This window comes from Trichechus manatus, unplaced genomic scaffold (assembly GCF_000243295.1).
Source record: "Trichechus manatus latirostris isolate Lorelei unplaced genomic scaffold, TriManLat1.0 scaffold00083, whole genome shotgun sequence".
Lineage (NCBI taxonomy): Eukaryota > Metazoa > Chordata > Mammalia > Sirenia > Trichechidae > Trichechus > Trichechus manatus.
The window spans coordinates 7,392,377-7,404,413 of NW_004444019.1; the positions used below are offsets into that span (position 1 = coordinate 7,392,377).

At 38.1% G+C, this 12,037-nt stretch overlaps 1 protein-coding gene across 2 annotated transcripts in view; it reads left to right on the top strand.

The window, feature by feature from the left end:
* ADGRB3 (adhesion G protein-coupled receptor B3) overlaps window positions 1-12,037 on the top strand; it is a 795,950-nt gene that overhangs the window by 463,741 nt on the left and 320,172 nt on the right. For both annotated transcript variants that reach the window (XM_004381354.1, XM_004381355.1), the window contains one exon: window positions 6,204-6,306. In XM_004381354.1, coding sequence (XP_004381411.1) covers window positions 6,204-6,306 — 103 coding nt within the window. The remainder of the gene's footprint in view (window positions 1-6,203; window positions 6,307-12,037) is intronic.

Genomic DNA, 12,037 nt, shown 5'->3' on the forward strand with positions numbered 1-12,037 from the left:
TTTTTTTTTTTTGATGCTTCCTGTGTTGTTCAATATTTTGCCCATAGAAACCTTCAGTATTGCAACTCGAGGTTTGAATTTTTTTTTCAGTTATTTCTGCTTGAGAAATGCCGAGTGTGATCTTCCCTTTTGGTTTTCTAACTCCAGGTCTTGCACATTTCGTTATAATACTTTTTCTTCTCAAGCCACCCTTTGAAATTTTCTGTTCAGCTGTTTTAGTTCACCATTTTTTCCATGCACTTTAGCTACTTTATGTTTAAGAGCAAGTTTCAGAGTCTCTTCTGACATCCATTTTTGTCTTTTCTTTCCTGTCTTTTTAATGACCTTTTGTTTTCTGCGTGTACGATGTCCTTGATGTCATCCCACAAAGCATCAGTCATTAGTATTCAGTGCATCAAGCCTGTTCTTGAGATGGTCTCAAAATTCAGGTGGGATATACTCAAGGTCGTACTTTGGCTCTCGTGGGCATGTCCTAATTTCCTTCAGCTCCAGCTTGAACTTGGATATGAGCAATTGGTGGTCTCCTCAGTCGATCTCTGGCCTTGTTCTTGTTCTTGATGATATTGAGCTTTTCCATCATCTTTTTCCACAGATATAGTCAGTTTGATTCTTGTGTATTCCATCTGACAAGCTCCGCATGTACAGATGCCGTTTGGGTTGTTGAAGAAGGTATTTGCAATGAAGAAGTCACTGGTCTTGCAAAATTCTATCATGCGATCTCTGGCATCATTTCTATCACCAAGGCCATATTTTCTAACTACTGATCCTTCTTCTTTGTTTCCAACTTCCACATTCCAATCACCAGTAATTATCAATACATCTTGATTGCATGTTTGATCAATTTTAGAGTGCAGAGTTAATGAAAATCTTCAATTTCTTCATCTTTGGCATTATAGTTTGGTGTGTAAATTTGAATAAGAGTCGTATTAACTGGTCTTTCTTGTAGGCATATGGATATTTTCCTATTACTGACAGTGTCCTACTTCAGGATAGATGTTGAAATGTTCTTTTTGACAATGAATGTGACACCATTCCAGGCATGGTAGACCATGTGATTGTCTGATTCATAATGGCCAATACAATTCCATTTCAGCTCACTAATGCCTAAGATATTGATCTTTAAGCATTCCATTTCATTTTTGACAACTTCCAATCTTCCTCAATTCATACATCATGTACATTCCACATTCTGATTATTAATGGATGTTTGCAGCTGTTTCTTCTCATTTTGAGTCATGCCACAGGAACAAATGAAGGTCCCAAAAGCTTTGCTCTATCCATGTCATTAAGGTGGACTCTGCTTTGAGGAGGCAGCTCTTCCCCACTTGTATTTTGAGTGCCTTCCACCCTGAGGAACTCATCTTCCAGCACTATATCAAACCATGTTCCACTGCCATTTGTAAGGGTTTCACTGGCTAATTTTTTTAGAAGTAGATTGCCAGGTCCTTTTTCCTAGTTTGTCTTAGTTTGGAAACTCTGCTGAAACCTGTCCACCATGAGTGACCCTGCTAGTATTTGAAATACTGGTGACATAGCTTCCAGCATAAAGGCAAGATACAAGCCACCACAGTATGACAAACTGACAGATGAGTGGCAGATAACTAATATATACAAATATTGTAATATATTCAGTGTATTATTGACAAAAATCTAGACTTAATTTTGCCCCATCTTTTGAAAGTGACTTTAAGTCCTTGATCGTTCAGCATTTTTGTCGCTTTAGATGTTACATCTCTTAGCAAACCTAACTTAAAAGTCTAATTAGATTGCAGAGCTCTAATTAAGTCTAACTTTACCTTTTAGCAGCCATTAGTTGATTTTATTTTTAAAAATAAAAAAAAATTTGGCCTAATGATTTTGATGACATTCTCCAGTCCCCAGAATATATGAAATCACCCATTTTACTTTGGTTTATTTAAATTGGGGGCTCTCAAATTTGAAACTGTATGAACTATAGTTCTAAAAATGGGAAGAGGCTACTGTTAATTGAATAATTTCTACTAAGCCATTAGCACATTTTTTACTGTAACTTTTATGGCTAGAATTTATTTGTACCACGAGTGCCACAGTTCCCTCCACTCATGTTTGTTCTGTGACACTGCATCTCATGTTATGATCCCATTTTTACCCTCTTTGAAGTAAGACTCATGTGTCCTGAGCACCTTAAGTCTCTTCAAAAATTGTGAAGAATAAGTTGGTTCTCCTTTGAATGAATAACTCCACACATATTAAAATGTTTTAGATAGCAGCTAGCACTAATCTCAAGGACAGGAAAGAACTTTATGACTTCAGTCAATGAAATTCATTTGGCTGTAAGATCTGCTTTCCTAGCCGTAAATACAAACGTGTACCCAGCCAGGAAGCATTAGTACATTGCAAAGCCTGACATGGCACATTAGGAGCCAGCTATTCATTTATGCAAACTGTAACAGAGTGATGGAATAAATTAAAGATTAATTCTGTACACTGAACACTTTTTAAAAGAGAATTGTTGCATAATGTAAATCTGCTTACGTTTTCCTTCATTAAGCATTTTAATACCGTGATATTGGCATTACATCTTAAATCAACTTTGTCAAAGTCTCAGTAGTTGTGTTTAGTGTGTATTTATTTAACAAACCATTGAAATTTATATTGAGCACTAAAATGCACGAAGCGTTATGTGAATGGGGATATTCTAAACGATAGATACAAGTAGTGACCTCACTGAGCTCATAACCTTGTGGGAAGGACACAGAATATTGATGAGTGCTGTGGTACAGATGGGAACATGTCAGTGTTGTGGCACAAGGAGAGGAGTACTTACTAATGAGATAAGGATATTCGTTTGCATGCATGTATCTGTGTGCATCATCTCCTGATTGTATTGTAAATATATTATACAAATACACATACACGCACACATTTCAACCAAAGACATACGGCCAACTCCATCCTCTAAGGACCTTCTCCACCAGGCCAGGTTGAACATGACACAATATAACCTACCACTGGGTATCTTAGCTACTTTGCTTCCCATGGCCCACATGTCCTGGCCAAGATCCCCAAATTCCCAAGCACACAAAGCAAACTTCATAAATATTTTCACAAAATTATGAAGTTCTGGATAGAAACTTTGTGTTTTCCAGTAAATTCTCCACTTACACAATTTTAAAAATGATGCAGATTATCTATATATTATCAAAATTACCTGATATTTACTAATCAAAATTAAGAACCATTGGATTTTATCTGTAACGGAGAAATGGGATCATAAACAGAACCAGGATAAAGGGGCAGGTGGAATTTGAGTGATGAGTAAATAGTTTTGATTCAGGTCAACAACCAGAAATCATACATATTCAGATCAATGTGAAAACTCCACTTGTATCTGTGTGTTCAAGACCTATTCTGTTCTAGAAACCTCTAGTTTTTTCTGGTAGCAACAGGCAGGCATTACCCTCAACTTAAACCATATATACCTTGTCATTCTCTAGGAACCCTTTCAGCTCTGACTAGCATAATCAGTTGCCCAGTATCGCCTTCCAATGTTAATTCCACCTGTTCTCACTTGATCCCCTGTGTTTTAGTCATCTAGTGCTGCTATAACAGAAATATCACAAGTGGATGGCTTTTAATAGAAGAGAAATTTATTATCTCACAGTCTAGTAGGCTACAAGTCCAAATTCAAGGCATCAGCTCCAGAGGAAGGCTTTCTCTCTCTGTCTGCTGTGGAGAAAGGTCCTTGTGATGTATCAGTCTTCCCTTGGTCTGGGAGCATCTCAGCGCAGGAAACTCAGGTCCAAAGGACACACTCTGCTTCCAGCACGGCTTTCTTGGTGGTATGAGGTCTCCATGTCTCTCTGCTCACTTCTGTCTTGTATATCTCAAAAGAGACTGGCTTAAAGCACTACCTAATCTTGTGGACCTCATCAATATAACTGCTTCTAATCCATTTTATTACATCATAGTGATAGAGTTTACAACACATAGGGCAATCACATCAGATGATAAAATGGTAGATAGTTGTACAATACTGGGAATCATGACCTAGCCAAGTTGACAGATATTTTTTGGGGGCACAATTCAATCCATGACAGCCTGCTACCTTTTACTCAACAGAGAAACAGGCAAGAACAAGTTAGCACAGGGAGTTTGACATGTAGCGCTTAGTTTTATATCCTTCACATGGTAGCTTACCTTCAGTTGACTCATTTACTATTCAGTGAAACAAAGGACAGTTAACCTGCTCTCACTATTTGCAACTACCTTCCCCCTAAGAAGAAAACAAGTTTATGCTTTGTTGTTTTTAACTGTTTACTACTAGGCTGACTACCATGAACTTCCCTGAGTCCTTAAGAGTTTGTTATTTGACATTATTAAAGAAAGAGGAGACGGGTTAGAAATATTATCACATTCACAATATGCTTATAGTTTGTGCTATAAATGCAGTAAATTCTCACAACCATAGCAATGCTTTTTCAGTGCTTAGCATTCTTCTCTGTTGAAATCTTGTGCCAAAGATCATCCCACTAGAGAAAACGTTATCACGAAGAATATGAGGTTCAACATTGTCCTACAATATCCAAATTAAATGACTTTGATGCCACAATCACTTTAGAAAACAATATGGCAATAAATTATCAAATTAAACGTGTCTTTATCACATGACCCAGCAATGCCACTCTTAGGTATTTACCCAAGACATAAAAGTACATGTTCACACAAAAAGCGTGTAAGCCAATTAATTATAATAACTGAATATGAATAGCTATTATTCATAACAGCTAAAAACCAGAAGCAACCCAAATGTCCGTTAGTTGATAAATAGATCAACAAATTATGGTATATGCATACCACAGAATATTACTCAGCAATAAGAAAATGGATGAATTTCAAAAACATTATGTTAAATAAAGTCAAACACAGAAGTCTATGTAATGTATGGTTCCATATGAATGAATTTCTGGAAAAGACAAAATTATAGTGATACCATGCCCGAGGCTACCTGGGGCCCCAGGTGAGGAGAGGAGATCAGTGAAAAGGTGATTGAGGAAACTCATTAGGGTGAGAGATCAGTTCTCTCTATTCATTGTGTTGGTGGTTGCGTGGTCATATGCAATTGCCAATAGCATTAAACCACACACTTAAAATTGGTGGATTTTAGTATCTGTAAGTAATACCTTAACAAACAAAAAGAAGAAAATTAAATGACTTTGTCTTTGATACTGGATATGAGTTCCCCAGAACTGTACATGCCCTGTGAATAGCAGGTAGCTTATTTCAAATAAAACAGCAGGGGTGAATATATATATACATAAATATATGTGTGTGTGTATATATATATTTCTTCAAATAACTAAAAGTACTATCAACAAATCTTTAAATTTCTAATTAATAAGGGATCTGTAGTGTTTTATACATTTTAGATTAAAACCTATGTATGCAATAAAGGTTTATTTCTGTTTTATATATTTAAATTATATTTATGTCTAATTTTTATGACTTATAAATATGATTATATTTAAAATAGCTTAAACTTTTTGTGAGTAAACGGTACTTGGTAAGATATTTCAAAAGGTAACTGTGTTCTGTAGATTGAGCATATTGAGATAAAGCATTGACTTGTAAATTTCTATTGCTAGAATAAATGACAGTCAATAATTAGCAGCAGGATTTATTTATAGTTAATCTCTACTTGCTTTCTTGCTATGTCACATTCCAGTCTTTCATCACAGTGTATTTTGGGATAGTCTAAAAAATGTCAAGGCAGCATTTTGCAAGAAGAGCGTTTGGTCTCCTGGAGAACAAAACTGTTAGGTCCACCTTGAGATAAATGAATTATGTTCATTTAAAGATTGCCTTGAGGTTTAAATTCACATTCTATCTCTCTCCTAGGTGAATCAGATTTAAGTAATGGAGAGCTTGTCAGTGCTGTTATTTTTTCATCTTTCTTAGATTTAAAATGGTAGCATTCAGCACTCGCTTTTTCCCAAAGTTCTCTAGTTCCAGAGAGAGTCTGTTTATAACAATAAATGGATTGTATCTTCCCATGAATGATACCTTAATATTTGTATCACATCTTAAATCTACTCACCAAAGTTTCTTATTTTTTTTGCTTAGGTTGCATTTATTTAAAATATCATTCCAGCGTGTATTGAGCAGAAGCAATTAATATTTTTCATCAGTCTTTTCTTCTTTTAATCATAATTACTCTGTTTCAGAAATTATACTGTCGTTAATTCCAAAATCATTGTGGTCACAATCAGACCTGAACCCAAAACAACTGATTCTTTCCTGGAGATAGAACTAGCTCATTTGACTAATGTAAGTATCATCCCCTTGGCACTGAATTGCTTATAGAATTTACCTTAAAAGGTTAACAGTCATTCTTTTTGACCAATTAGACCATAACACATTTTCTAGAATATGTGTACTTGCAAATGGATTTGTTATATGTTCTTATTATATAGAAACAGAATGTCATACTATTCTATGATTTTCTTGGATTAATCTCTTTTTTACTTTATCCAAGGAAATAGTTAACAAATTGTTAATTTATCAGTGCATACATATTAACTGGACACTGTGCTAGACCTAGAGAGACCAAGATGAATAAGAGCCTGTTTCACGGTGTAGTGGGGAATTCTGTCACATAAATATGCGGATTTAAGATGAATGCGGCAATAGAAGTTATAAACATAGTACAAAGGAGAGTGATTAACTGGGGATAGAAGGGTGTGTAAGTGCAATGTGGATGATGAAATTCTTCAGATCTTGTAAAGTCCTTTGTAGAAATTAAAATTATCTATTTATCACTTACACATTCACTTTAAATACTTACGTCATTAATATGTTGGGGCAAGGAAGGTGATTCCTATTAAAACTTGTATGAAAGTCAGCCAGTCTCGTGCTTTACACGTCCATATTGTTTCTCTTGTAAAGTTTCTATCAAATTGACCTTTACATACCAAAAAAGTGAAGTGCAAAGTAATTAAGTCATTTTCCCAAGTCATATAGTTAATGAATGACATAACAGAATTAATATTCACATTCTCTGGGCTACCAAGTCTGTGTATTTTCTGCTATTGTATGGTTTCTGATTTCACAAGGAATCAGCCTTGGTTTTATAAAAAATGGCAGTGATCTTCCCTGTGAATTACTTTTTACTAAGATGCCCCAGGTTTCCTAGATTGTTTAATGAAAACTGAAAAACTCTCAGCAATAACTTTCAAATATCGCAGACAATTCTTAAACTATCTAGGTTTTTTCCTACTTTTGTCAAAATGTGACTGTATATACTGGCTCTCTCTAAACTCAAGAATGTATTTTATTTCAACGTATCTATCTCCTCACACCTTAGTAGAGACCTAAACTCATCACTGCACTGAAAACTGCAAGAAACTTCTGGCATTCATTTTCAATAAGAATTCGTTCAAAATATGTTTTTAAAATGTTTATTTAATTCTTTTTATTGTTCATTTTGGCAATGCCTGTCGAGTTGCAAGCATTGGGAAAAGCAGTAAGAAACATGCTTTGTCTCAAAACTGTAGAATTACTGAATAATTAATACCATGTCAGAATATGTGCCATGTTCATTAGGGAGAAAACACTTATGTGAATGAAAGACCTTCCAAAATAGAGATAAAATCATGATTTAGAATTAAAAGAACATGTGAATTAAAGGAAAACTTTTTGATAAGTTGAAAAAGAGTAACCTCAAAAACAGCATTAAAACAGTCTCATGGTTTTAATTCAATAAAACTACGTGAAAGGAACATATTTAAACTTTGAGTCAAATGTTTCAATTCTGGGTGCATATTGTGTCTACCAGTCTACAAAAGAAGTAAACCATGTATGATGGTTATGGTTGTGTGTCAACTTGGCTGGGTCATGATTCTCGGTGGTTTGGCAGTTATGTAAAGATGTTGCTTGGCAGCTATGTAATGATGTAATTTGGCAGTTATATAATGATGTAGTCATCCTTCATAATGTAATCAGCCAATCAGTTGTAAGGGGAGTTTCTTTGGGGGTGTGGCCTGCATCTAGTATATATACGGATGTTCTGGCAAAGCTCACTCACTTGCTCTGGATCTTACATCTGGCTCGTCATCATCCAATCTCCAGTTCTTGAGGCTTGAGCCCACTGCTTGCCATGTAGCCTGCCAATCTTGGAATTCGTCAGCTTCCAAAGCCTGTGAGCCAACAGCCTGCCATCTTACCTGCCCATCTTGGATTCTTCAGCCTTTGCAGCTCGTGAGCCAGTGGCCTGCCATCTGACCTGCTGATTTTGGGTTCATTAGCCTCTGCAGCTACAGGAGTCAGGAGAAGCCTCCAGCCTGATGCCTGACCCACGGACTTAGGACTTGTCAGCCTCTACAACTGCATGAGCCATTTCCTTGAGATAAATCTCTATATATATATATATGTTGTATGTACATATATGTGTGTGTGTGTGTGTGTGTGTGTATAGGCTTCACTGGTTTTGCTTCTGTAGAGATCTAGAGAATCCCAGCCTAAGACATTTGGTACCGACAATGCTTCTAGAGAAAAAAAATCATGAGGATGAGTTTTCTAAACTAGTTCTCAAGTCTGACTGGCCTTAAAGATGCTAATGACTCTGTGTCTAGTGGTAAAGAGGGTGCTTCTATTCCATGGTGTGAGGTAGCAATACTAATATGCAAAATTTCACCACCAATAGATCAAGTGTTTGTGAGGAGTGAGGCACTGGGTGATTGCATGTTTGATACTTTTCTACAATTTTGTCAGAATGAGAAGTATAGGGAAGCTGGTTGGTTGGTCCTTTTGCTAGACAAAGTGATGAAAGAAAGAGATGAGGTCAGAGCATCAGAGTCACAGCTCAAGACCTCAAAGTTACCACCTGTGCCCTAAAAGTAAGCCTTATTTCTTGTAGTAATAGAGCTGATGTTGCTGAAAACCAAACCCAGAGTCTTATCATAAGAGTAGCTGAATTACAACGCCAACTAAATTCCCAACATTGATTGAATTGTGTCTGAAGTTAAAGTGATGGTGTTGATTGAGAAGAAATGGGATGCTGAAACATAGGATGGGGACATATAGGCAGATAATCAGAAAACTGGTGCCGTTGAGCCCCTAAATTCCATTGAATCATTCCTGCCAACAGAACTAGCCCTCTTATTCCCATTTTAAGAGATTACTCGACCTTTGTCTACTAAGCTGTCCTCCCTAGTAAAACCATTAGCCTTTCCACTCCCATCAGATGAGATTAACCGAGCTGTGTTTGAACAGCCTTTGTCTGAGTTATTGCCGTGGGTGGCGTCTGAGTCATTGAATGGACCACTGCCTGGGGTAGATGCCTTACAAGACTTTGCTAAATGTTCCCAGGACCCACCCCTACCACCTATTTTTGCTTCTAGAACTATAACTAGACTTAAGTCTCAGCAAGCCCCAAAAGGTGAAGTACAAAGTGTGACCCAGGAGAAGGTACACAACACTCCAAAAGAACTTCTTCACTTTTCTAATGTGTACAAACAGAAACCTGGGGAATATGTGTGGGAATGACTATTAAGGGTGTGGGATAATAGTGCAAGGAACATAAAATTGGATCAGTCTGAGTTTATTGGTATTGGCCCACTGAGCACAGGTTCTTCAACGATTCAATGCTTCAGCTTGAGCAATTAGGAAAGGATCTAATAGTTTATTTGGTTGGTTCACTGAAGCACAGATTACGTGGTGGCCAACACTAAATCAAGTTGAAATACCACACCTGCCTTGGTGTACTGTAGGAGAAGATATCCAAAGGTTTGTGGGAGTTGGCATGTTAGAGTGGATTTATCAGGTTAGACCCACAGACCCACATGTGGAATGTCCAGAGGACACATATTTTACCACAACAGTGAGGGAATTTGTGAAGGGAGCCCTAGAATCCTTGAAGACTGCTGTGATGGCTATTTTATGTAAGTCAGATTTGACAGTGGGAACTGTCCTAAATGAATTAAGACACCTAACCACAATAAGGAACCCTCGTGGTGCAGTGGTTAAAGTGCTCTGCTGCTAACTGAAAAGTCAGTGGTCTGAACCCACCAGCTGCTCCGTGGGAGAAAGATGTGGCAGTCTTCTTCCATAAAGATTTACAGTCTTGGAAAACGCAATGAGACAGTTCTGCTCCATCCTATGGGGTCACTATGAGTTGGATTCGACTCAACAGCAGTGGGTTAACTACAATGTGGCTGATTGGACCCTGTGGTGGGAGGGGCCAAGTGGCGGCACTCAGTCAACAAAGACAAGGTGAACGTGGTTACTGTAATGGACGGCGGAGTCAAAGCAGTAATCTGAATAGTCCAACTTTCATGGACCTATGGCACTGGCTACTTAGTAATGATGTCCCTATGAGTGAAATAGATGGGATAATTACTTTGGATACAGATTTGCCTTCCCTGCATGCACTGCTTCTGCCAAAACTATCATCCGCGGACTCACAGAATGTCTTATCCACATCATGGTATCCCACACAGCATTGCCTCCGATCAAGGAACTCACTTCACAGCAAATAAAATACAGCATTGGGCCAATGCTCATGGAATTCACTGATCTTACCATATTCCCCATCATCCTGAACAAGCTGCCTTGATAGAATGATGGAATGGCCTCCTAAAGACACAATTACGGCACCAGCTAAGTGACAGTACTTTGCAGGGCTGGGACAGTTTTCTCCAGGAGGCTGTATATGCTTTAAACCAGCATCTAATATATGGTGCTGTTTCTCCTGTAGCCAGAATTCACGGTTCCAGGAATCAAGGGGTGGAAATGGGAGTGGCATCACTCACTATTACCCCTAGTGACCTACTCACAAACTTTTTGCTCCCTGTCCTCACAACCCTATGCTCTGCGGGTCTAGAGGTCTTAATTCCAAAGGGAGGAATACACCCACCTGGAGACACAACACAAATTCCATTGAACTGGAACTTAAGCATGCCACCTGACCATTTTGGGCTCATCATGCCTCTGGATCAACAGGCGAAGAAGGGAGTTACCATACTGGCTGCTGTGATTGATCCTGACTACCAAGGGGAAATCGGATTGATATTACATAAAGAAGGTAAAGAAAAGTATGTCTGGAATACAGGAGATCCCTTAGGGCATCTCTTAGGACTACCATGCCCTGTGATTAAAGTCAATGGAATACTACAGCAGCACAATTCCGACTTGACTACTAACAGCCAAGACCCTTCAGAAGTGAAGTTTTGGGTCACCCCCTCAGGCAAAGAACCATGACCAGCTGTGGTGCTTGCTGAGGGTAAAGGGAATATGGAATGGGTGGTAGAAGAAGGTGGTTCTAAATACCAGTTATGACCATATGACCAGTTGCAGAAATGAGGACTGTAATTGTTATGAATATAGCTTCTCTTGTATGTGTGCATCAAATATTTTTATTTTCTTCACTTATAAAATATAAAATGTAAATAGGCCTAGTGTGTTTTCAATTGTATGCATGTTAGTTGTATTATGTTAAGTGGAAGCATGACTTTATAATTGTCTTTATTTAGAGATTTTGTATGGTTTAAAGTGATGTGTACAGGTGCCAAGTTGACACAGGATAAACTATGATAGTTAAGGTTGTGTGTCAATTTGGCTGGGCCCTGATTCTCAGTGGTTTGGCAGTTATGTAATGGTGTAGTCATCTTCCATGATGTGATCTGACATGATCAGCCAATCACTTTTAAGGGGAGTTTCCTTGGGGGTGCAGCCTTCATCCAAAATATATATGGACATTCTGGCAAAGCTCGCTTTTTGCTCTGGATCCATCATCATCTGACTTCCAGTTCTTGGGACTTGAGCCAACAGCCTGCCATATTGCCTACTGATCTTGGAATTCACTGGCCTCTACAGCCTGTGAGCCAGCAGCCTGCCCTCTGACCTACCTATCTTGGGTTCATCAGCTCCTGCAGCTACGTAAGTCAGGTGAAGCATCCAGCCTGACGCCTGACCCATGGACTTGGGACTTGCCAACCTCTACAACTGTGTGAGCCATTTCCTTGAGATAAATCTCTCTCTCTCTCTCTCTGTGTGTGTGTGT